General features: G+C 37.4%; 1 protein-coding gene across 13 annotated transcripts in view; it reads left to right on the top strand.

The window, feature by feature from the left end:
- The window catches only part of Lcor (ligand dependent nuclear receptor corepressor), a 155,889-nt gene that overhangs the window by 116,234 nt on the left and 14,831 nt on the right, over nt 1-24,824 (top strand). Inside the window, exon 8 of one of the 13 annotated variants that reach the window (XM_085693941.2) lies at nt 442-9,804. The exons of the other annotated variants lie outside the window; for them this stretch is intronic. Within the exon in view, the coding sequence (XP_085550067.1) occupies nt 442-1,411 (970 nt within the window). The 3' untranslated portion in view covers nt 1,412-9,804. Of the gene's footprint in view, nt 1-441; nt 9,805-24,824 lie in introns of those variants that run through there. 13 annotated transcript variants of the gene reach the window in all.

Genomic DNA, 24,824 nt, shown 5'->3' with positions numbered 1-24,824 from the left:
TGCATTACATTAAAATAAATAATTTGACTTACTCTTTTATTACTGTGCTTGTTTAGTGGTAACGTCACGTTGATAAACAATTCTGTATAGATAATGAAGACACTAATGATTCTTTGTAATTAATGGTTAAGGTGCTATTTTCAAACAGTTGCGCGAAACTTTTTCTCCGAAAATTTGTGAACCCAACCAGAGACTGCCAACAGGTTTAATTTTTCTTTGCCCAAAAAATTCCTGTTTTTTTTCTTTTTTTCCCTTTTTGTGATCAAGTTTTTAAACTAACTGCTGAGACAATGTGTTTTTTTTTAATTTTAGAGAAAAATAAATAAATAACACAAAGTGATGTTACCCAAGCAAGGCCTTCTAATAAAGGAGTGGTCCCCTCACCCGCCCCTCCCTTCCTGTGCAAGTCCTGCTCACATCAGTTTCCTTCCATCCAATTAGGCGACCTGGGAGACCCAGCCAGTACCGCCCAGATGGACTTCGGAGTGGTGATGGGGTACCTCCAAGAAGCTTACAGGATGGAACCAGGGAAGGTTTTGGACACTCCACATCACTCAAAGTTCCACTGGCTCGATCCCTGCAGATTAGTGAAGAGCTACTGAGCAGAAACCAATTGTCCACAGCTGCCAGCCTTGGGCCATCTGGATTACAGAATCATGGACAGCACTTAATATTATCCAGGGAAGCCTCTTGGGCAAAACCTCATTATGAATTTAACCTCAACCGCATGAAGTTCAGGGGAAATGGTGCACTCAGCAACATCAGTGACCTTCCTTTTCTTGCAGAGAACTCTGCCTTTCCAAAAATGGCACTTCAAACAAAACAAGATGGAAAAAGGGACATGAGCCATTCATCTCCTGTAGATTTAAAGATACCACAAGTTCGAGGAATGGATCTTTCTTGGGAGTCTCGCACTGGTGATCAGTACAGCTATAGCTCTTTGGTAATGGGTTCACAAACGGAGAGCGCGCTTAGTAAAAAATTAAGGGCTATTCTTCCAAAACAAAATAGAAAAAGCATATTAGATGCTGGACCTGATTCTTGGGGCTCAGATGCTGAGCAGTCTACCTCTGGACAGCCATATCCCACGTCGGATCAAGAAGGAGACCCTGGCTCCAAGCAGCCTCGGAAGAAAAGAGGGCGTTACAGACAGTACAACAGTGAGATACTGGAGGAAGCAATCTCGGTGGTTATGAGTGGAAAAATGAGTGTTTCCAAAGCTCAGAGTATTTATGGGATTCCCCACAGTACACTGGAGTACAAAGTAAAGGAGAGGCTGGGCACTTTGAAAAACCCTCCAAAGAAAAAGATGAAATTAATGAGGTCGGAGGGGCCAGATGTTTCTGTAAAGATTGAATTAGATCCCCAGGGAGAGGCAGCACAAAGTGCAAATGAATCAAAAACTGAGTAGGAATACTGTAGAGTGCCAATTACTGTACAAACTGGGTGAGCACTACTGCATCATTGTTCAGCTGTCACTGCTGCACCTGGCTTCATTACTGTGACACTTGCTTCTTTGCAGGTTTTGCATTGACTTGTGCGCAGAGGTGAAAGGTGCATTCTGAATGTTGCATATTTTAAATTTCCATGTGCAGTATGGCTCGGAATATTGTTTGGCCTTTTGCATGTTTCTCTACACAGAGAATTGAGTTACCTCACAGAGACCAGATACATGGAAGTGGACTCCTTGCCTGTAGAGCCTGCATGTTTTTCTTTATTTTCTTTTTTTTCCTTAAGTTATGTTTGCCTTTACTTTAAAAAAGAAAAAAAAAGAAAAGGAAAGAAGAAGGAAAGGAAGAAAAAAAAAGCACCCTTTTAGAAAATTACCTCTGTTATACTGGGAGCTTTATCATTACAAATTGGAAAGCCGTCTTATAAAAATATTCACATTTTTTTTCCCTTTGGTTCAAGTAATTGAAGGTTTAAGCCAAAACAAATGATGAACCTTTGACGTTAAGAAATTTGGTTTCTCGATAAATACTTGGGTCATTTATAATTATGCTTTATTATTTTCTTTTCATTATTAAATTTACTTACTAAATTAGCAATGTCTTAGTGCTCACCCAGAGGGGAGGCGGTGGAGATGTGCACACACTACCTTCAAAAATGTTTCAGTTCATTGCTTGGAACACTACCTTTGCTGTAATTTCATTTGAGATTTTCTAAGGGTAGAATTTGCTCTCACCAACAAGTGAGATTATAGCCTTATCTCATGGAGGACGTGCTCCTTTCTTACTCAGGAGCAGTCAGGGTACATTTCATAAACAATGGAGGATGCCTCGTTTTTGCAAACTTAGGTTTCTTTATATTTTTCAGTGGTTTTATAGAAGTGGTCATGTATTAACCAACAACTGAGTATTGTTGCGGCCAGTAGTTTTAAGATATCCAAACTGTGTTTATTGGAAATCAGAGAATAGACAAAGCAATGTGTATCAGTAATTTTGGCGAAGCTAAATGATGCTTAGAGTTTTTAGCCTTGATAATGTCTACATAGATGAAGGATCTAAGTTTTTGGTAAGAAAAAAAATCATAATTCCAAGGTGACCTAATAGGATTAGGTTGCATGTTAATTCTGTTATTAGTTCAATTGGTAGTTTAGCTTCCTGGAGTTTCTGTTCTTTAATTCAGATACTGCTACAAGATTGGGAGAGGTTGGATTTTAGATTTTAGTTAATTTTGTTTAACTAAGTTTCTTTTTCCCCTTGTTTTTATGGCATCCTATATAATATCCCCTTCTTGACTTTTTCTGGTTGTTTAGCACACATTTCAGGCCCTTTCTGACCATGTTTGTGTAAGCACTCCTTAAAGAACGTCTTAAGCTTTGTTTGAGATGGGCACATGAAATTGCAGTAAGTTAAATTTGGAAGATTTATTTTCGACAGATAGTTGCAAGAATACCTGATAAGTAAAGTCAGTGGAATTTAATCTCTTACTATGATTAGGCTAAAATTAGTATTTTGTGCAAAGTAAAATCCACACCACTTATACCCTGTATTCTAATCCGCAAAGAAAGGTGATCAGACCCTTCTAAATGCTTAGCCAAACCCCGAAATTATTGCCATTTCTGAGTAAAATAAAATAATCACACAATGATGATTAGGTTAAGATTGGTTATTTCAGGAGAACACTAACAACTTGAAGTAGTAAGAATAAGTCCAGACAGTCACCAGGCACAAATTCCTACTTGAGAACTTTGGACCCGTTAATTCAGTTAGGTAACAGATAGATTTCACTTGCAACCTGTGTGTTCAAAGGTTAGGCACACCATTGCTGCTGTTAAATTAAGACACTACTCATTTTTGACATAGGTTGGGTGTGGATTCCTCTTTTGATTTGGTTTATTTTGTAAAGCAATGTTATCAGTGGATGACACCTGCTTCTTGGCTTTTTAGTCTCAACAGACAAAGAGTTTGGTAGTATTAATGTGACTGCAAGAGTTCCTGGCCTAGCTGGAAGTTGCAATAAAAATACAATATGAGATGCATGATTTTCATCTGCAGTTGAAGTTGTGTGAGGTTTGCTGAAAGCAAAAGGCTAAGCTTAAGAAGGAAAACCTCCTTTTTTCCCTCTCAGTTAGCACACAATTAATTGTAGCCATGGTTCCCTTTTGCACAATGCTTGGGGTACTCAGTATCCCAAAATTGTTGCAAAAAGATCCTTTGAGAAATTAATTTGTGCTTTTATTCCCTCTCAGAAAGATATCATTAAAGGCCCATCTAAAAATCTGGCCCTAAAAGTTGAACTTTTGTACTTTTACTCTTCAGAGAGAGGTTTAATCCTTGTGGTAGTTTGTAGTGATGTATGAGTTGAGTTATGTAACCTTTGTCATTGTAGTGTAATGGGAGTGATCATTTTACTAACATAAATATTTTCTATGTGTGTTTCAGTGGATGACAATCGAGCAGCAGAAGAATGGTGTGCCTACTCTTTAATGCTGCAGTTTAAATAAGAGAACTTGTATTGTGTCATTTCAGACTGTAGGCTGAGAGTTGTAAATAGTGAAAATTGAGTACTTCTATTATTTGTTTTGGTTAGAAAGTGAATTTTAAAAACAAACCAAACTCTAAACTTCTCAGATTAAAGTCCTGAGACCTGAAGATTGTAATATTCATGTCTGTGAAGCTTTTAACATTACACTTGAGATCAGTCATGACTTGATATTCAGGTAAATTTTCTTTTCCAAGAAGCTTTTGAGTAAGCATATTTTCTCCAAAGGTTGGTTGGCTGGTTTCTCTCTCTCTCCTTTTTTTCTTTCGCTATTGTTTTGTTAAGAGTGTAGATTGTTTTAAAGCACTAATTGCATTACATTTGGTAACTGCAATATAAAATAGCCATTATTGTTTTGTGAAGCATGGTTGAAATTAGATAGTGGTCCCTTTTAAAATTCATGAGCCTCTCGAAAAAAAGACTTAAAAAAAGACAAAAGCTGCTGAATATTTCAAAAGATATATATTTTACCTTATTGTAGGTTTGTAAAGTTAGTTTGTAATATTCAGGTGCACTTTTAATGTTAAACTTTGTGTTCAGAGTTCCATTATACTACATATTTCTTGGAGGTGGCTGCCAGTCTTCATACCACAGTGGTCCCTTAATATTTGGTTTCTCTCTTAATTTGCCACTATGTTGTATGGCACTTTCAGTGTAGATATTCTAGTTTGGAGACGTCCTCATACATGTGTGGTGGAGATTGGTCGACTTGCATGCTTAATTTCTGCTAATCAGAGTTTTGCATGGCCCAGACAACAGTTGACCATTTTTATGGTATGGGAAAGTATAGTTCACATCTGCCTGTCACAAAAGCCTTTTTGTCATATTTTCCAGTGAGGCAAATGATGACATTGTTCAAATTACATAACATTATTTGAACTAATGATAGGAAATAATATATTTAAAATAAATTCTTGCTTTTTAGTGAGAGAACATTGCTATCACATACTAGATAAGCTACAATACTGTGACATCGGAACCATTAAACAGTTTTAGGAGAAATAGAGTTGGGGTGGTATTTTATCATTAGCATTCTTATTTCTGAGAGAGCAAAATCAGCAGGCATGACCCAGTGGAGTGTATTATTTTACTTTGTTCAGCAGTCTTTCAAGTGACTGAATTATTTGTGATGAGCTATACACTTTTATTCTGCTCCCCAAATACCATGAAGGACAAGGTCTCTCATTCAGGAAAAAATATTTATATTTGTGTATAATACTTTTAAATATAAGTTTGTTGTTATTCTGAAGTTTAGATGTTGCTTGATAAACCTTTGCTGCAGCAGATCATGAATATGAGCAAGGCTTTGTGTAATAGTAGGGTCCTTATGTGAAGTTAATTATTGTTCAGTTCTGGTGAGCAAGCTCAGAGGTGTGAAGTGTGTATTAGCTTTATTTGGTACAGTTTTACTTTACATTTGAAGTGCTTTAGAACTCTGGTTATCTTATAAACCGTTACCTCAACCAATTGGCATTTCTATCCCCTGTGTTTTACCTTAACTGTAATATGAGCTGTATGGGATCAGATAGCAAAACATTAAATGGCACAATGAGGTGTTTAGTTCCCAATTTTCTGGAGAGAACTCTAAATCAGACTAAAAATGACTACTGCTATGGCCCATATCCTAACTACCTTCTGTCATTAGGCAGTACATGGCAACCTTTGAGCTGCTAGTGTGTTCTATGCCTACCCCAAGCACATGTTGCCAGACCTGGTTCTAAGCTTTTGTGATCCTTTTACATTATATTGCCCTATGATGATGAAACTTGGACTTACTTGGTTATTTTCATAAAACAAATTGCTAGTTCAGTGTCAGAACCTGAAATTCTTTAGAGCCATCAAAGCATGTGTATGACAAATTGTGTTACTTTATTTGAAAGCTGTTGCAGCCTAGTAGCTTTCATTTTGAAACAAATTTTTGGTTCTGTAATTATTTAATCAAATGCTTGAGATTGTTTTCATCTCTCCATTTTTGTGGTTTTTTTTGGGTTGCTGTAATTGGCAGTAGAATATGACAGTAGGTTGGATTGCCCCACTTAATATTTTTTTTTTAGCAGATTGAAAATTACAGGAAGACATAACACATGTTGTGGTTTTTTTTTTGTTCCCTTTCCATTAGAATTAAATTTTTATTAATATTCTGGTCAATCCAGTATTATTCAAAGCTTGATGGCTTTAGCCAAATAGTCCATTTAGGAGACTATTGAACTATAGGTCTCTGAGATTTTGGGGTGTTTTGGGGGGTTGTTTTTTGTTTTGTTTTGTTTTTTTAAATCTAACTGCTTTAAATATATATAATTGTGGTACAAGGAACACAGACCTCCATACTCTTTATTTTGGACTAGTGCTGTCCTTGAGACTTGAAGATTGATGAACATGGTGGCAAGGGAAAATAGAGAAAGTTCTTTCCATAGCCTCTTTATTCCAACTTCCATATTTGCCTTTTAAAGAAGCAAGCGTTAGCCCTACACTGTAGCACAGGCTGAGTGCCGGAAATGTTATAAAGGGAGCTTGGAGCAAGGGCTGGAACACAAGGTGGGGAAGTGTAAACGTTAGAGAAGAGGGTAAAGATCAGCTGCCCCCACTGTCTTAGATAAACTAAGAGCGAGTCTCAAGACACTGTATACAAAATTGGATCATATGCATTTGATAGGAAAATTTTTTACTTTCTTTGAAAATGAGAATTGAATCTAGTGTTTGTTTGGCAGACAGTAAACATGAGTTAATTTTACAACTATTTGGGAGGTAATTTTAAGATTCCCAGTTCATTTAGAGCTGTATTCATAAAAGAGCATGAAAAGCAAGCACTTTTAGTAAACCACAGATTTATTGGATGTAGCAAATATTCATAATATTTAACTTTTATTGTTTGAATGTGAAAATGAACTCTTTATTCCTTGAACTGTCATTGAACAGGCTCAAGATGTTCTCAACACTGGAAATGGCCCTACACACATACCAAATAAATAACCTAAAGCAGTGAGACATTTGAAGATTCATACCTCTTACACTTCTTAGATTTGTCTTGAAAAACATTTTGTGAACCTATAACCAGTATTAGTGCAGTCTTGGGTTCCTTGTTCTGCATAATTGCACCCTTTCTCAGGTATGTCCTGAAAACATAAATTTTTAAATCTCTTTGGAGATTAGCGTCTCAGTGGATAGTGTGCAAGGGGTGGGGGTGGGGGTTGGGAATAGTTGGACACAGGATACTGACACAGTAGAGCAGGGATTTTTAAAATTCAGTAGCCAAATAGAATTTCAGTCTAGAATATTTTTGCCCCCACAGAATGAACAAAATGATTCCTATTTGGTAAATGACCAGTGCTACACTCCTGAAAGTCTTTCATCCGGGTGACCTTTTCCTGCTTGGTGGTTGGGTATATAGTGAACCTCACTGTCATTAGGAAAGCACTTCCCCAAATGTTTGAAATTCTAGAGAAAGGATAAGTCAGCACTTTTCTGTTGAAACACTAAAGTCTTAATTTATCTTCAGAGTCTTAGGTACTGTAAGTTTTAGGATGATTACTTTAAAAACCATAACTACATGATATAGGGTCAAATCACATTTATATAAGTAATCCTTATTTTAACAAGTGACAATAACATTTTGTACCTTTCTAGTAATTCTAAGTAATTGCCTCATTTTCCCCATTTCATTTAAGCAATTCAGGCATAGGAATTTGGAATTTGAGAGAAAGGGGAAAATTCCCCAAATGAAACATGTTATCAGACCATTTTAGAAGTATAACCACTAAGGAAATGGGTAGAGATTCTCTCCCTTTTAAGTCTTCAGGGAATGAGCAGTATTTAGAATCTTTGGCTGAAATTCAAGCCTTTTTACTGTGTAAATTTTTAATACTAATTCACTCACATGCTTTTTACATCAGAGGACTGATATGGCTCTTAATGGTTTTTAAGTTGTGGAAGGGTATATTTCTAAAACCAAGGGGGGGTTGATTAACTAGGTTAGTATTACCAGCATTAGTGAGTTTAAGGAATCTTAGTATGTAATAGCGAAGTGTTTGATTAAAAGTCTAATCCTATATTGCTAGTCAAAATTAGTTACATTCTGATCTAGGAAAGATATAGTCCTTGGATATTGATATGCTGTGCTGTCAAAAAAAAAAAAAAAAGACCAGAAGAAACCTTTGTCCGACCCCCACGTGTGCTTGTTGTGATGGGATGTGCACTTAACAGTGGCTTGTTGCTGCTTTGGGGGAAATGCATAAACTCTACATTGGAGCGTTTGCGTATAATTCTTTATGACCTCCACTTTAAGCTGTCAGACATTGGTATTTTATCAGTCCACACTGTTAAATAAAGCTAATGTTCTTAGAAAACCAACTTGTACACACTGTTTAAAAACCCTCAGGGACAGTTTTCACACTTTTCTCACTCAATTCAGGTACTTTGATGCTATTCGTAAACCTAACAGTGACTTGTATTTTTCTGTTTTGCTTTTATTTCAACGTGCTGGTAGCACATCTTTGATGAATGTCAACTTAAAAACTCAGTTCAGGTATCCAGGTATAACTCAGCCAAACAGATTTTAAAGCTGCGTAACTTTCCAGCACACGGTGCCTCACACTCTTATAGTGGCATTCTATAGATTCAGTTATAACTACTGAGCAGATCTACGGGGGTTCCTGTTAACGGTGTATTTTTTTAGACATGCATACATGTATAGCCATCACATCCACACACTTAAACTATATATTTTTAAATGCCACTAATAACCAGCACAATGAAAATAAATGACATTCCTAGCTGCTTCTCTAAACTCTTAACAGATGCAGTTTCTCCTTGATGTGGCTCTTGTTTCTTCATCATAACTACTACTAAATTCAAGCACTGGTCCTTGGGTGTCTGACCTCTACATTCTATTTATGCAATGTCTTCAGAGAATCTGTGCACTGGCCACTGTGATGGAACCATTGGGCCATAAGTGCTTTGAGTTTATCAGTAGTGATCCTGCCAAAGTTGGTATTTTAACATTAAGTATGTAAAATGTCAAAAAAAAAAAAAAAGCAGAGATCTAGGTTTGCAGGCAGCAGAAAGTTTTTATCTCAGTGTATTTTACAGCCTCAAAGACCTCAGCGACAAGTTCCTTCTGGTGGTGACTTGTCTTTTAAACACTTGTTTTCCACAGTGCTGCCCGTGCTTAGCAAATATGTCAGCCCTCTGCTTTAGTATTTGATATCTTACATCCGAAAGAAACTCTATAAAGCCCATAGCCTTTGAAGACATGGAAAATGGCATTTTTTCAGATTTCTAGAAGTTTAGTGTCATGCAACAAAACAGGAACCCCCATTACTCTATGGACCTCATTTCAATATACTGTTTACAGTTTGACGGAATTGTATAATTTAATATTTCTCTTGTACTGTAGTTTATATTTATTTACAGATTTTTGTACTGTGTGATTTGAACTTTTTGTTCTTGCTATAATCATTTGTTTATGTAGTAGAGCACTTATGATCACAAAATAAGTTTTTGGGTTTGATTGCACTACATTAAATTTTTTAATGCAGTTCTGATTTTGACTGGACTAAAATAAGCTGTGTCTTAATGTATGTGATGAGTACTTAAATTTTAATCCATGTGGTTCCCCTTTTGTTTTTGTTTTTTTTTTCCTACATTGTATGTCAGAAGCACTAGTTCTTTCGTGCATGTGTAAGACTTAATGGTTCCATTGTATTATTTGACCATGACATTTTGGAGAAACATTCCCAGCTGTAATGTTGTGTATGGTAGTTCTCACTGGATGCTAGACTTTAAAAACCACTATTCTTCTAATAAATTTTGTTGTGAAAACCTGGTTTTAAAGCTTGGTTTCTGGTGCTTAAGATTTTAATGCGTTTTAACAGTTTACAAAAGGGTAAAACAAGTACTACAGCGTGAAAATGTCAATCAGTCATCCTTTGACTTTTTCCAGATGAAGCCTTTTAGATTATTAGATCAGTATTCTAATGCAGACACTACCTTGTCCCTCATGTGCTTATTGACTTGTTACTATCCCTGGACGGCAGTCACTTTCTTTATTGAATTGTTTACCTAAAAACTAATGTTTTCAGCTAACCAAGATAGGTTGGGTTTCATAATACCAGCTTCTGCTTAAAAGTCAAGTTTTCACTGGGCAGTGGTGGCACACCCTTTTAATCCCAACATTTGGAAGGCAGAGGCAGGTGGATCTCTGGGAGTTCTAGGCCAAACTGTTCTACAGAATGAGTTCAGAATAACCAGGCCTACATAGGAAACCTTGTCTCAAAAAACAAATAAAAAAAGGTCAGGTTTCATAATTAGAATAAAAATTTCTTAATTAGGATTGGTTGTCAAAACAGACTTAGTAACTCGTTTGCTTTTGAGGCACAAATAGTAAAGTATCATTGTCAACCATTATTGTTATCGTTGTTATAGTAATTATGGTCGTTGGGAAAAAGCTGATGACTAATCCATGGTGTTTGGAAACATGGGGTGTAAAGAAGTTGTATATTATAAAGTTTCTATTGTAAAGGGGTTAGAAGAACTGAATTATAGATCCTAAAGATTATAAATAAGTACAGAATATTTTAGCTTTTTTTCAACCTCATTATGTAATTAAATATAAGCAAAAATTCTATGTTCATAGATGGGTCTTATGGTGCATAATTGATCTATTAATGGCTTTATTGTCTGAGACAGATTGGCTATATAGCTTTATCTTTTTAGTCTGTTGTTTGCTAAAATAAGGCTTTTGGTTGGTAATACCGATGTTTGTTGGCTTCATCTTCTTGCTTATTTATGGCGTTTGTAGAATATTATTCTGGAAACCTAATTATGAGTAAATTTCTTGTCATTTCTTCTACTATCTGCTTTAAACTGGTGGCCAGATCAGTGTAATAAGACAGCTCATGTGAACGTTTTCTACAGTGGCCTGGCCTCAAGTTTGTATTTGGCTTTTGAACTACTCTGGACCAGCTTTTTCAAAGTGACATTTTAAACAAGAATTTCTCTGATTATGCTTATATTTGAGGGCTCGTGCAGGCACCCTGGTGTCTTAACAGGTGTGGGAATTAGAGAAATTCTCTATTACATATTCCCAAATATGTAACAGAAAGGGAGTTAGAGAAAAAAAAATCTACAACAAAAGACATCCACTTTATTCACAAAGCAATAGTGCCAAAAGGCTTTGCTTTTTGGTTGGCCTTTACCTGATCCCTTGGTTCTGGTAAGTCGCCTATAAAAAGATGACTGAGCAATTACACTGTATAATGTTGCAACTTGTAGCAATTCTTGTTTTTTCATTTAATGAAGTGAATTTTCTGAGTAACACGTATAGCTGATCCTATTTTTTTTTTTTTACGATGGCTGGAATAAAAAATAAAAGTAAAAGTCTTAATGCTCCTAAAATCACCAAGTTAATAAAAACGTTTTCTGAGGAATTTCTATTAACAAAATCTTTGACTGAGTTAGTGATGTAATTGTTTCTTCTGCAGAGGAATGTTGGAGTCTGTAATGGCTGATAGCACTAATTTGAGAATATAAACCTAGCTGGGAAATATTTTAGACACTCTTCAGGTGGGTTTGTTTGTACCTTTCCAGGACATTTCTGATCTGTTAAAAGTCAGGGGTGTAACACAAATTTACTTACATAATCAGCATGACAAGATGTTGTTAAGCTTGTCTAATGTTGTAGGTTTGAGTTACTAAAAGAAAGGAGTGTTAGTTTAAATGTTTAAAATGTTAGTTTTATCTTTTAATCTTTGATTAATAGATTGTATTTTGATGAAGCGTTGTTAGATAGTGGTATGTGTAGGACCAAGGCTGTAATTGAAGTAGACCTAGTAAATCAAATTTGTGATCAAGGCGATAATAAACCATTTTGACTATGCGAGGGCAATACCAATTATCTCAAAACATACATAGCGAGGTTATCAGCAGAACAATTGGCAGAAATACATAAGGAAATTGTGGGTAGAATCTATACAACTAGTAATGGAACATTTTTTAAAGGCAGTTCAGTCCTTGGGCTATATAAGTTCAAAAAGGTGACATGGGGTGTAGGAATCCTTCATAATTACTTCTTGCTGATAAGGGGCGAAGTTGTAGGTCTTTGAAACTGGAACACGGGAAATCGGGAAGAGCAGGTAGCTTTGGAGATGTCTGTTTCTGGAGAATGCAACTCTGGCCTTCTGGGGTGAGAACTGAAGAGCAGCGGCCTTGGCCAGAGGAAGAGCGATTTGTAACACTTTCTAAATCTGGTGGAATACGTAATGTTAATGAAAGAACATGAAGATAAGGCATTTTTGAGAGGAAAACTCTTCTTAGGTGCATTCTTGGTATTTTTAAGCATATGGTCTTGGCAGGTGAAAAAAATGGCATTCCAGGCCAGGGAGAGAGGGAAAGTTCCTCTCCCCATAAAAATTGGGCAGGTGGGAAAAGCAAACTGCAGACAAATAATACTTATCTGAGTTTATTTTCACCTGTGGTGATGTTGGCGAATCTAAATTGATTTCTTGAAGCTCTTAAGAACCTTACTTAATAGGCAAAAATGTTAGATATTTCAGGTTATTATTTGTGGCCTGTTTTGAAATCCATGTTGTAGAAAAAGAAAGGAGACTCATCTTTGAGTCATAATAGAAGTTTGGAATCCTAAAAATTATTTTTGTTAAAAGAAGTAATATCCCCTTTCTTGTTTAAAAGACTGTATGCATCTAAATTAAAGAGATGTCTCCATCAAGATCAGGAGAATTATTAAGTTAAATTTTAAACAAATGCATGAGGGCAATTGACTCCAAGTATGCATAATTAAAATAAATCGCAGAAGCTTAGACAAGGCATAGTTTTGCTTATAAGGAGTTATTTCTATCAACAATAATATGTTTATAAGTATATATAAACATGTATATATAAAAATATATTCAGTGAAATAATTTTTATAAGATTAGTCAATAACTTGTATGTTTTAATTAATAGCTTATACATTAAGTAAAATATTTTTAGCTTATGAGTTAAATTTTTATTAATAAGTTGTATAGTTTACGGCTAAAGTAGATTATTTTTTTATCTTATTGTATATATATATAATATACTATAATAAATAAATTATCCAAATTAATCACTTATTTTTGATTAAGAGATTTTGTATCTCTTATTTTTAATAGTTTATGATTAAAGTAAGATTACTGTTAATAGTTTATAAGTTAATTGACTTATCAACTTTGAGCTTTATGTATTATCTTTGTTTCTTAGCCTAAAAAATTAATAATGGAGTTATTTTAATATGGAGACAATAGTTCTTAACCAGAAATACAATAGGAGATTGGTAATTATAAACCCCTTATAATGTATCATGAGATAAATTAGACGTGGTAAAGAGACCGAAACAACTTCTTTTATGGATGAAGGAAAGGGGAAAATGTATTTTAAACTGTTATGAAGTTGACAGGATAACAGAGAGAATGCATGGGCTCAGACATTTTTAAAAACTAGTATAAAAAGACATTTTGCGGCTGTGTTTTTATCTATACCTGTAAGGCAGATGACGTTTAATAAGACAAATAATTGGGCAGCTGAAGAAATGTCCGTAGTGTTTCGATTACAGATTTTTGTAGTTAACGAAAACTGTAGTGTTTAAATTTTCAAAAGAAGCAACAGCATGCTTTCTTGGCTGACTGACCTGGTGGCCCTGAAATGTGCAGACTGCTGAATCTGAGATAGGACAGTAAAAGAACAGGGAGGATGGACACAGGCCAAAGTGAAGGCAGAGAGTATAAGCGATCAGAGGCAGAGACACAAAGAGATAATAAGCGTTATAAAGTAAGATTTACCCAGTTTTATTGAACGTCTTCAATCAAACTGAAAAAGACCTGTAGAATTTTTACAAGTTGTCAGAGTGAGCATCCTCTATCCAGGATTCATCTGAAATGGGCTAACCAGAAGTTCCTATACATACATGGCTGCGATTTTTAAACAAACCAGGAGGTCGGATAGCTTCATCCGTGTAGAGAGGAGAAGGAAAGAAAGATTTTTAGTACAGTAATAGGAGAAACAGCCTGGAGAAATAGTTTATGAATGTTGGGAAGTCATTCTTTGTGTTTTCAAATCAGCCTGAATAGTTCTGTAGCCTGTAGGTGCAGGTGGTGTCTGCCTGCCAGGTCTGCACTCAAATGAGCAGCAAGCCACTTGAGCTCCCTGCAGCATGTAGTTTGAAGAGTTCTAGAGCAAAATTTAACTGTTAAGTTTCCAGGAGTCATAGTAAAACAAAAAAAAGCCATTTGGAATAGGCAGGAATCTGAACTGCCAGCCATTAAAGCTGGGGAGAACGTGGCAAAAACATCATTGGCCCTCACCTGATTTTCACGTGGTCTTGTTAAATGGTTATTTAGAAGTAACAAGGCACACCATTCAGGAGTGTAGCATTTCGCTGTCTCTCTGTTAGACCCTGAGTAAAATAGCAATAAGTTTTTTTGGCTGAGAGTTTGACTTACAGTTAAATCCTCCAAGGTAAAGTTTTCTATGCCTGATTTATCAATATCATCTCTTGAACTGTTAATCTGGACAATTGCCTGTTGCATTGTAGATATTTGTTTGATCTTTAGTAAGAAAATTCCATGAAGAGAACACTTGAGGAGTAAGGGGGAAAATTCACTCATCCTTAGCAGTGCATTGATGTCCTTCGAACCAGGACTAGTGTTTACTCTATTTAACTACTCTATTTAAATGTTCAATACTGTTTTGTTAGAGCCTTTGTGTTTTATCTGTGAAGTATATTGAAAGACTTTTAGGTCTTTCAATCTTGGACCTTGTACAAATAATTTTAATTAACAAATAAATACAGAAATCTGTTTGAATATTGGGAAATAAGTAGCTATCCTTTATAGACTAATAAGACATTAGAAACCTGGTTACATCATTGCAGTGTTTTCTCAAAGAAAAAGATATTAAAAATAGATTTTAATGTTATTTTCAATAGCTTGTGTTCAAAACTAGTTCACAATGTTAAGCATTTATTATGAACTATAAGTGAATGAGATGGTATTTTTTGCAAGAATCACCAAGCAATCATTTTTATTATTTTTTTAATTGGTTTTAGTTTCTCTGTTGGGTGTAGCCTAATTCCACCTTATGTATTTAGACGTAACATAGGCCTGGGAGTCATAGGTATATTTACTTTCAGTTAAGATTAACCTTTTAAGAATATACAGAACTGGGTTCTATTGCAGAACACTGTGATAATCTATACATGTGAAACTTGAGCGTATTCTCTATTTTCAAAGTGTCTTGCAGGAACCCAGGCCTCCTCCCCCTTTTAATTGTAGTTAAAATATTTAAGCCAGGTGTAGTAGCGTAGCCCTTAACTCCAGTACTTAGGAGGCAGGAGGATCATGAGTTCAAAGCTAGTTGGGGCTACATGATGAGACTATTTCAAAATGTGTGAAATTTGCCACCCAAGCCCCTTTCCCCCTTTTATTTGTGTATATGGGTGTTTTGTCAGCATGTATGTCTGTGCATCACTTGCCTGCTGCAGAGGCCAGAAGAGGGCATCCCATCTGAAACGAGTGAAGAGAGGGTTTTGTAAGCTGTTGTGTAGGTGCTGGAAAGAGCAGCCAGAGCTCGTACACAGTTCCTCTCCCTCCCCCGCCCTACCCATGCATTGGTGTTTTGACTGCATGTATATTCGCATAAGGGTGTCAGAACTGGAACTCCCTGGTACTTGAGTGACAGGCAGTTAAGAGCTGCAGTGTAGGTGCTGGGTATTGAACCCGGGTCCTTTGGGAAAGCAGCCAGTGCTCTTAATTGCTCAGCCATCTCTCCAGCCTTCTCTTAGCTATTTTTCAAGTGCAGTTAAGTACATTCTTATTGTACAATCACAAGAGATTTGGTTGGCTTGCTGACTAATGCGACTCTTTGTGCCATTCCAATCTTTCCTAAGGTGAAAACATGAATGTTTGAGAGTTTAAGGGATTTAGTTTTGTTCATACTACCATAGCGTGATTCACACAATCTAAAATGAGAATGAGGAATTTTACCCTTAGATTCAGCTCAACTAACTAAATTTCAGTATCAGTTTGATTCTAGTAAACATATCAAGGAAGTGAATAATATCAATTATTAAAAGCATGGGACTTGAATGCAGAGCAAAAAGCATAAATTGAAGCCTTTTAAAGTCTCAATAAGCCTGAATAGTAGGAAAAGAGGAAGTATCCAAGTCCGACAAACAGAACTTTAAAGTTTTTAAGTCCTAGCCTTCTATTGCTATACAGTTTTAACAAGTTACCAAAACTGTTTCTGCCCTCTGTAAAAAGGGGCTGTAGTACCTGTCATGTCCAGTTGCTATGGAACTAAATTAAACCCTGCATGTAAAATAGCACAAAGGCAGACTCTTACTGGGCACATGCAAATGCCCAATAAATTAAAGCAGAAGTGAATTACTTGGAGGTGTCATAATTTACTCTGACAGTAGGAGAAAATCAGATTGCTCTGTCTTGTAAAGGCCACCAGAACTTTGAAAATGAGGCAGACATGTTTATGTTAGATTGAGGCATGGTCAATCTTGTTTTCACCCCAGTTGAGGACTGCGGGTGAAAAGGTGCCTGTCTGTATTTTGTGATCCTGTTTTGGGAAAATTAAACCAGTCATTCCTTGTTTCTTAAAACAACAGCAATCTAAATCAAAATAGAACCAGTGTCAAAGTAGAAGATATAATTTTTTAAAAGCAAGCAGACTGGGGGCTGGAGAGATGGCTCAGAGGTTAAGAGCATTGCCTGCTCTTCCAAAGGTCCTGAGTTCAATTCCCAGCAACCACATGGTGGCTCACAACCATCTGTAATAGGGTCTGGTGCCCTCTTCTGGCCTGCAGGCATACACACAGACAGAATATTGTATACATAATAAATAAATAAATATTTTAAAAAAGCAAGCAGAATTATCTATCTATCTATCTATCTATCTATCTATCTATCTATCTATCTATCTATCTATCTATCTATCTATCAGTATTCTGCCTGTATGTCTGCCCACAGGCCAGAAGAGAGCACCAGATCTCATAGATGGTTGTGAGCCACATTGTGTTTACTAGGAACTGAATTAAGGACCTCTGGAAGAGCAGACAGTGCTCACAACTGCTGAGCCATCTCTCCAGCCCCAAAGATACAGTTTTAAAACTATATGGAGACCCAGACAGGTGACTCATCAGTTAAGTGCACTGGTTCTTCCAGAGGACCAGGGTTCAATTCTCAGCACCCACACAGCAGCTCAGCAATGTTTGTACCTCTAGACTTAGGATCTAATGCCCTCTTCTGACCCTTGTAGGCACTAAGCACAATAAATATGGGGCACATACATATTTACAGACAAGTACACATAAACTAATCTTTTTATTAAAATGTTAGACATTTTATAAAAGGTGGAGACAAAATGAGAGAAGAGCTGCGTTTGCTGCACACAGGAATGGGAAGTTGGCAGAAGATTCATAGATAAACCATAAGACAAGACCTGGTTTGGGCTTTGGAAAGAACAAGGGTAAAAAATAGCAGCATCTAAAATAAGCTGGTGGCAACAAGCTTCCAAGAAAACCAACCTATGTAACTGAACTCAGTAGTAGTGTATTGGAAGCAAGGGAAGTGATAGCAATAGTGATCGTCAGCTTTATGTCTACATGGGAGTATATACATTTAGTTATGTTTTTGTCTTTCAATGTTTCTACGTAAAACCAATATGAATCTAAGTTCACCTTTACACCATAACACCTTCCACACCTTACACCATATCTCAGCAGTGGCTTTGGGTGTTTCTAAATAAAGTCTTGTGCAGGATAGCTTTAAAGGGCTAATTATTACAAGAATACCTCAGAGAAGGAAAAGTAGATGTAAAACACTTAGGCTGCGTGCAGTGTAGTCTAGCTTCTCAGACTGAGGTGGGAAAGATTGAGTTAACACAAGCAACTTAGCAAGACCCATCTCCTAAGAAACTAAAATGTGAGCTCGAAGCAATGGTGGCAGTTAAGAATACTGACTGCTCTCCTAGAGGATCTGGGTTCAATTTCTAGCACCTACTGACAGCTCACTACCTTCTTTAAGTTCAGTCCCAGGGGATCCAACACCCTCTTCTGGTCTCTGTGGGCACCAGGCATGCACTTGGTATACAAACATACATGCAGGTAAAACACCCATACATATAAATTCTTTTAAAAAGAAACTCAAATACTTTGTTTATCCCTGTATTTCAATTTTATACACACACCCACAGACAATTGAGAATACTAAATTTTAGGCATCTTTAGATAATTACTTAGGAATAATTTTCATTGTGTTCATTTTAAGTAATTTGCTATATGCCATCAAAGGTCTTAAACTTTAGGATATGCCACAGATGTGTGTAGTTCTAAAATCTAAAATTTCAAGAGTGGAAACTTGAGAACCCCAAGGGAAAATGAGAAAGTTAAGAGACATGAAGTCAGGACATTGCAGAATCGTTTGGTCCGTATATCATCTGCAGGTTTTCCCCTTCCTCTCACCCAAAAAGATTATCTGTCAGAAGTACAGCAGTTTATTTCTTAAGAGGAGACATAGTTGTGTTGTTGAGCTTCTCATGAAGTATGACGTCCTTTAGTTTTGTTTCTGTTGCCTCCTCTCATAGCTGTTTTAGATGGATATCTGCCTCACTGCCCTGCATATTAGAAATGTTTTTATTTGAGATTATGATGATTATGACAAAGGAAATACATATTCGTACCTGGGAATGTGTCTAATGGTGGCTTCTTTAGCCCTTGGGCTGTGCCAGATCTTTCAGCAGGTATTTGTCTCTTTACCATTCTTAAACATGGAGCATTACAAAATTAGTTCTTTCTTTGGGGAAGGAGCCCTTCCTGCCTATATTTTGTTTAAGGAGTGGTAGTTTTGTCCTAATGATTTAAACTGGGAATTAAAGAGCAGTTTCCCTAAGAACAACATAGATTTAATTTTCACTTGAGATGAAGAAAGAAAAGGTAATAAATAATGTAGTCTCTGGTTTATTCTGTGCTCTCATGTGAGTGACCAGACTTCCAGCTCTGTAGGCTCAGGATACATGACTTCTCAGCTCACAGCCAGAGGTCTTGTCTCTGCCTGAAATGGAAACTGGTTTATTTTCTGAAGTCGACTTCAGCATTTCCTAGGAGTTCTTGTTCTGACACTTAGTTTGTAATCTTCCAAATTAGTGTTCAGTTCCATCACTGAATGGTATAACTTCAGGAACTGTTGTTTTAAGTTTATGCCATTGATTCCAAATCTCATCTTTTGCATCCTTTAAATTTCGTTTTGTCTAATGAGCATCCACTGTAGTATGTTTGATCTTGACTGGGGTGATTGAGTTACAAGCAAATGTGAGTTTGGCGGGCAAAACTTAAGAAGTTTGTTGGAAATGCCTACTTTCTGAGCCCATCACACTGCTGGAAAGGGGTTGGCCCTTGAGCTCTGCTCCTTCTCTGGCTCACACCTCTTACTGCTCACCATCTGCTGATAGACTAAAGCATTAGTAACATTGAAACCAGGCTATAGTGGCATACCCCTTTAATCCCAGCACTCGGGAGGCAGAGGCAGGTGGATCTCTGTGAGTTTGAGGCCAGCCTGGTCTACAAAGCAAGTTCCAGAACAGCCAAAACTGTTACACAGAGAAACCCTGTCTTGAAAAACAAAAAACAAACAAGGAAAAAAAAAAAGTAACCTTGAATCTTCTATGTAGTTGTATTTTACTATAATGTAATAAGTCAGACTGATTAAAAATCAGAAAGTTTAATAACCAAGACGAGCAGCTTTAGCTGGTGTGTGTGTGTGTGTGTGTGTGTGTGTTGCTTATAGCAGCCACAACTCTGTATTGGGTATTTTCTAGTGATCCTCACCTTATTTTGTTGAATTCAGTCTCACTAAACCTAGAGCTCACCAATTCAAACTAGAGCATTGATTCTCAACCCTCCTAATGCTGCAGCCCTTTAGTACAGTGATTCCCCAACCCTACGATTATTTCTTTGCTACTTCATTACTGTAATGCTACTGTTATGTATTGCAGTGTAATGATATGCGACTCCTAAGGGGTTGCTAGACTAGACTGTTTGGTCAGTTGGCCCCACAGATCCTCTTTTTTTTTTTTTTTTAAACCTCCCAGGCTAAGATTATAAGAACTTGCTACTAGGTGTGCTCTTCCTTGCCCCCATTCTTCATGTGAAAGCTAGGGAGCAAGCTCAGGTTCTTATATTTTGCATGGCAAGAACTTACTGACCAAGCTGGCTTCCCAGCTCTACTTTTTTATTTGTAGCTGGTTTACTTCTAGGATGGAGGGAGGGAGGGAGGGAGGGAGAGAGAGAGGGATGGATGGATGGATGGATGGATGGATGGATGGATGGATGGAAGGAAAACTATATATAGTTCTGTCATAGCCTTTGGATCGTCCCTTTGTTTAAACTTGCAAGATTTCTAGATATGAGAAGTTAAGGACAAATGTGCCATCAAAGCATTCAGGTCAGTCACAGCTCGGGTTTCTGGGCCATTCCTGAAGTCTGTGGTATCTTTAGCACTAAGAGCTTTCTTTGGGGACAAACCAATGGCGATTGTAATAGGCTGTATGTTTGGAAATCTCCTGGACAGCCCTGGCCAACAACTCAAAAGAGGAACTTCTCATGTCTGGTATTGGCTTTTGTTAGGTGATCTTTGGCTGTTGGAGTAAGCACCATCAACCCAGATGAGAAAAGGTCATTAAAACCATATATGTTTAAAAGTTATACAAAATTATAAGTATTATAGTTTTTTAAAGGTAAATAGTTAAACTCGTTGCACCTTTTTTCTGGCATCCTTACTATTTTACCCTCCTCCTTTTATAGTTTCCTCCCTCCCTTAAGGGTCTCCTTTTCCATTTCTCCTATCAGATAACTTACATCCTATTTCCCCTCTATTGCTCCCCACCCCTAGCCTGAACCTTTCAGCAGATTCACCACACCCTGGAAAACACTTAAGAGTGAGGATATAGGAAGCATCCTTTCAGTTTACCGCCTAGAAAATACCACTTGTACACCTTGGTAGGGGACTGTGGATACATGTTTATCTTTTCTTCAAAAACGCAAGCCAAATTGAGTACTCTGTCTGTAGTTGACTCTGCTTAAAGCCTTCTTGCTCTTCATGTTCTCAGACTAACATTTTCTGCACTTAACATTAGCTCCCATGTAGTTAGTATTGGTCTTGTTCAGTCTGTGTGTGTGTGTGTGTGTGTGTGTGTGTGTGTGTGTGTGTGTGTGTGTGTGTGTGTGTATGTATGTATCTTGGTGGTGATTTGCCTACCTAGCAGTCTTTAGGTAGTCAAGAGCTAGCTGCCGGGGAGAGCCTGAACCCATTACTCCCAGATTCTAGATCCTTATACTTAGCCTTCAGCTCCCTGCCACATTTTCCTCTGTCCATTCCTGGAAACTAGCATAGACATCGACTGCCCACCATTTATATCAACCACAGGAATGTAAGTATTGCAGTATTGACTGAATAGGAGAGTTCAGCAGTGCCTAACCTCTGATCTAGAAAAACACCATTGAGTAAATCATTAAAGATAGGGTTGTGAAGCAACTCATTGCTTTTAAACTGTGCCTTTTACAGTTTTTATGAGCATTATCTTATCCTTTTACCACACCCTTCTAAATTAGCCATTGAGCTAAAGGTAGAAAGACTTGTGTGATCAAGGCCATGCTGGCCATTTCTCACCAAGGAAATAAACCGAGGACTAATTCTGAGAGTTGGAAGTCAGGTTCCTTGCCTTTTACAGCCCCTCTCCTGTTTCCCAATCCCTGTCATTTCACTGTGCTTTGGTGGTAGGTAGAATGCAAGTATTTCTGCTTGATGAATAATTTACTTAACTATTACAGGAAGGCTCCTGGTGAGCAGATATAACATGTGATTTCAACATTACATGAAGTCAGGCAGATGATTGCAATGTCTCTGATATATTTTCATATTTAGTCAGGTGTCAAGAACATAATATGATACAGATTAGTCACTGAACCAAATACTATGGTTTTTTGGTTCTTTTTTTTTTCAGACTTAGAGAGAGGGAATTGTCAGCAAGATAGAATCTCTCTGCTCTGGGTTCACTGCTGGTTGCCTAGGAACGTTAGTGTGAGTGCTGTATTCGGGCTCTGTTAATGCAGGACTACTTGAATAACATCAAAGAAGGGTAAAACTTAGCCATTTAAAACAGGCAAAATAGCTATTTAAAACAGACTGACACCATTTTTTGAAAGCCAAACATGAAAAATGCAACAATATAATTATCAGAAAGTTAAGATTAACTCTAATAGGAAAAGATAAGATCTTCTGAATAAATCGGGAGCATGGGGACCATGGGAGAGGGTTGAAGGGGAGGGGAGAGGTAGGGAGGGGGGCACAGAGAACAATGCATAGCTCAATAAAATAAAATTTTAAAAAATGATTAACTTTAAAAATTGGCCAAGTCGTAAGAAATTAAAAATCATCTAAATTTAGATTTAGTTAAGAACCATTTTAGAGGGGAAAGATAGGTAGTAATTTGGAGGCACAGCCAAAAGTGATTTTATGGCTATAGTTGTAAAGTTAGCTATTTAATGATAGCTGGATAAAGGTTGGGGTTAATGTGCAGGCTCTTGGCTCCAAGGACACTACTGATGAGCTCCTGCCTGTGCATCCAAATCGTCTGCAAAACGCATCAGATTCAGAGCCTTAAAACATCTCTAAGAACATATCACTTGGCATCCCTACAGCTACTGTCTTCCAGCTGTCCAGCTTTCTGCCCTTGTCCTGATGGTCGGGAATTACTGCTTCTCAGAGAAGGTCCTGTCTCAAGGAACAAAGGCAGATGGGAAGACAGATGTGTTAAGAGATAATGTGACTATAAAGACTGACACAAAAATATTTTTAAAACTGGGGGGCAGGGGAGGGCCGCTGGCAAGATGGCTCATTGTATAAAAGTGTTTGCCACCAAGCCTGATGACCTAAGTTTAATTCCAGGGAGCCACCTGTTTGGAAGGGCAAAAACATACTCACAAAATTTGCCTTCTGACTTCTGTATATATGCTGTGACACATATGCACAATATAAATAGTATTTAAAATTTAGCTATCCATGATAGGACATAACTGTAATCCCAGTACTTAGGCAGTGGAGGCCAAAGAATGAGGAGTAGCTTGAGGTTAGTCTCAGCTACACAGAAAGTTTCAGGTCCCCCTGGGAAACAAACAAACAAAACCTTGATTGCCTTTGCTCGAGTGTGCTGCCACATCCATAAGCCAAATACATAAAAGGCAGAGGCCGGAAGATCAAAGATGATTGGTGGAAGTTCCAGACTAGCCAGGACAATATAGAGACCTTGTCTCAAAAAGTTAGAAACAGAAAAAGCAAATGTATTTAAGCCCCACTTTTGTGTAGTCTCTCAGTATACTGCTGTTCAGTCCCAGGGTACAGATGAGGAAGCTAAGGTTCAGAAAGATGAGGCAGCTTTCCTTTAATCCTGTAAATGTCAGAATAAGAGTGGAATTGGATGTGTCCGTTCCTGTAACTCCACTACCAGTGGGAGGTGGGAAGGCAGATGATGCAGGCTGTCTTCAGTAAGCCTTCTTACAAAGACATCTCCTGCCCAGGAGATGAAAGTCCAAAGGCAACATCAGCATCGGTTCAGCACACATATATACAGCTGCCTTCCATGTTCTGTTGTGTTTTATATACCATCAAGTAGTAATCTCCTAAAGATCTACAAGCCAGAGGGACAGAAAAGAGTGTGTAGGGGAGAAGTTGTATCAAACTCTGGGCTCCATTCACGTAGGCTCCCTAAAAGCTAAGCATCCAGAAGCATAAACCAACTGTGAAACTCCTTGACCATTTCTGCAGGGAGTGCCTGTGACCTGTCTTGAGTCTAGTATTGGCCTCTCCTACCACCTTGACCTTGTGTCTCAGAGAGCAGACAAATTCTTCTCCGTGTGTAGACAGCTTTCCTGCAGAGCAGCTGCGTAACTGAAATGTTCACTGCTAATGGTTTAGGGGAGTCGGTGGTAGGCTAGTGTGACGATAGTACTTCTGCCCTACACCAGCCAAAGCTGGTGAGTCACCATTGGTGTTTCTACTTCGCATCTGCCTCCTCACTTAGGCTATAAATTAGAACCTGCTTGTTGTTCCATTGTCTAATATACCTATAAATGTAAAAATTCTTACTGCTGTTTGTGTCCTGTTCTGGATCACTATTAGTGATTCTCCAGCCAACTGTTCTTTCTGAGAAATCATTTTAAAGCCATTGAGTTCTCAAAATACTTATAAGATGATTTTTGTAATGCAGTGTGTCTGAATATTTGTCAGTGTTAATAGACTTAAACTAGAGGTTATTTTAACACGATTGCCTTGACCTACAGCAAAAGTACAGGTTGAATATCCCTTACCCAAAATACTTGGCGTCAGACATGTTTTGAATTTGACTTTCTTCAGATTTTGGAATGTTTGCATATGATTAATGAGATATCTCAGGAGGGACTCCAACCTAATGTCAGAATTCATTTGTAGTTCAGGCTCACTGTATACATACAGCCTAAAAGGAATCTTACACAGTGTCTTCAGTAATCTTGCATTTAGCAGTTGCATGGTGCGTGGCTTTCCGCTTGTGCCACTGCGTTACCACTTGAAAAGATTCACATTTTGGAGCAGTTAAGATTTTTGGATAAAGATTGCTCTGTGTTGACTATGTGAAGTTAATAATGTGGCCAAACTTTTGTTTTCAATATTTCTTCTAAGATAATTATTTCTGGATTTTTAAGTATAAAAGTATGAAGGTTTGGAGTGTAGTTCTTCCTAGCATGTGCCAGGCTCTCTTTGATGTTCTAG

The sequence above is a fragment of the Myodes glareolus genome, chromosome 7, assembly GCF_982192425.1.
Source record: "Myodes glareolus chromosome 7, mMyoGla1.1, whole genome shotgun sequence".
NCBI lineage: Eukaryota > Metazoa > Chordata > Mammalia > Rodentia > Cricetidae > Myodes > Myodes glareolus.
The sequence above is the reverse complement of the archived record's forward strand: the minus strand, read 5'-3'. Positions and strand labels throughout refer to the sequence as shown.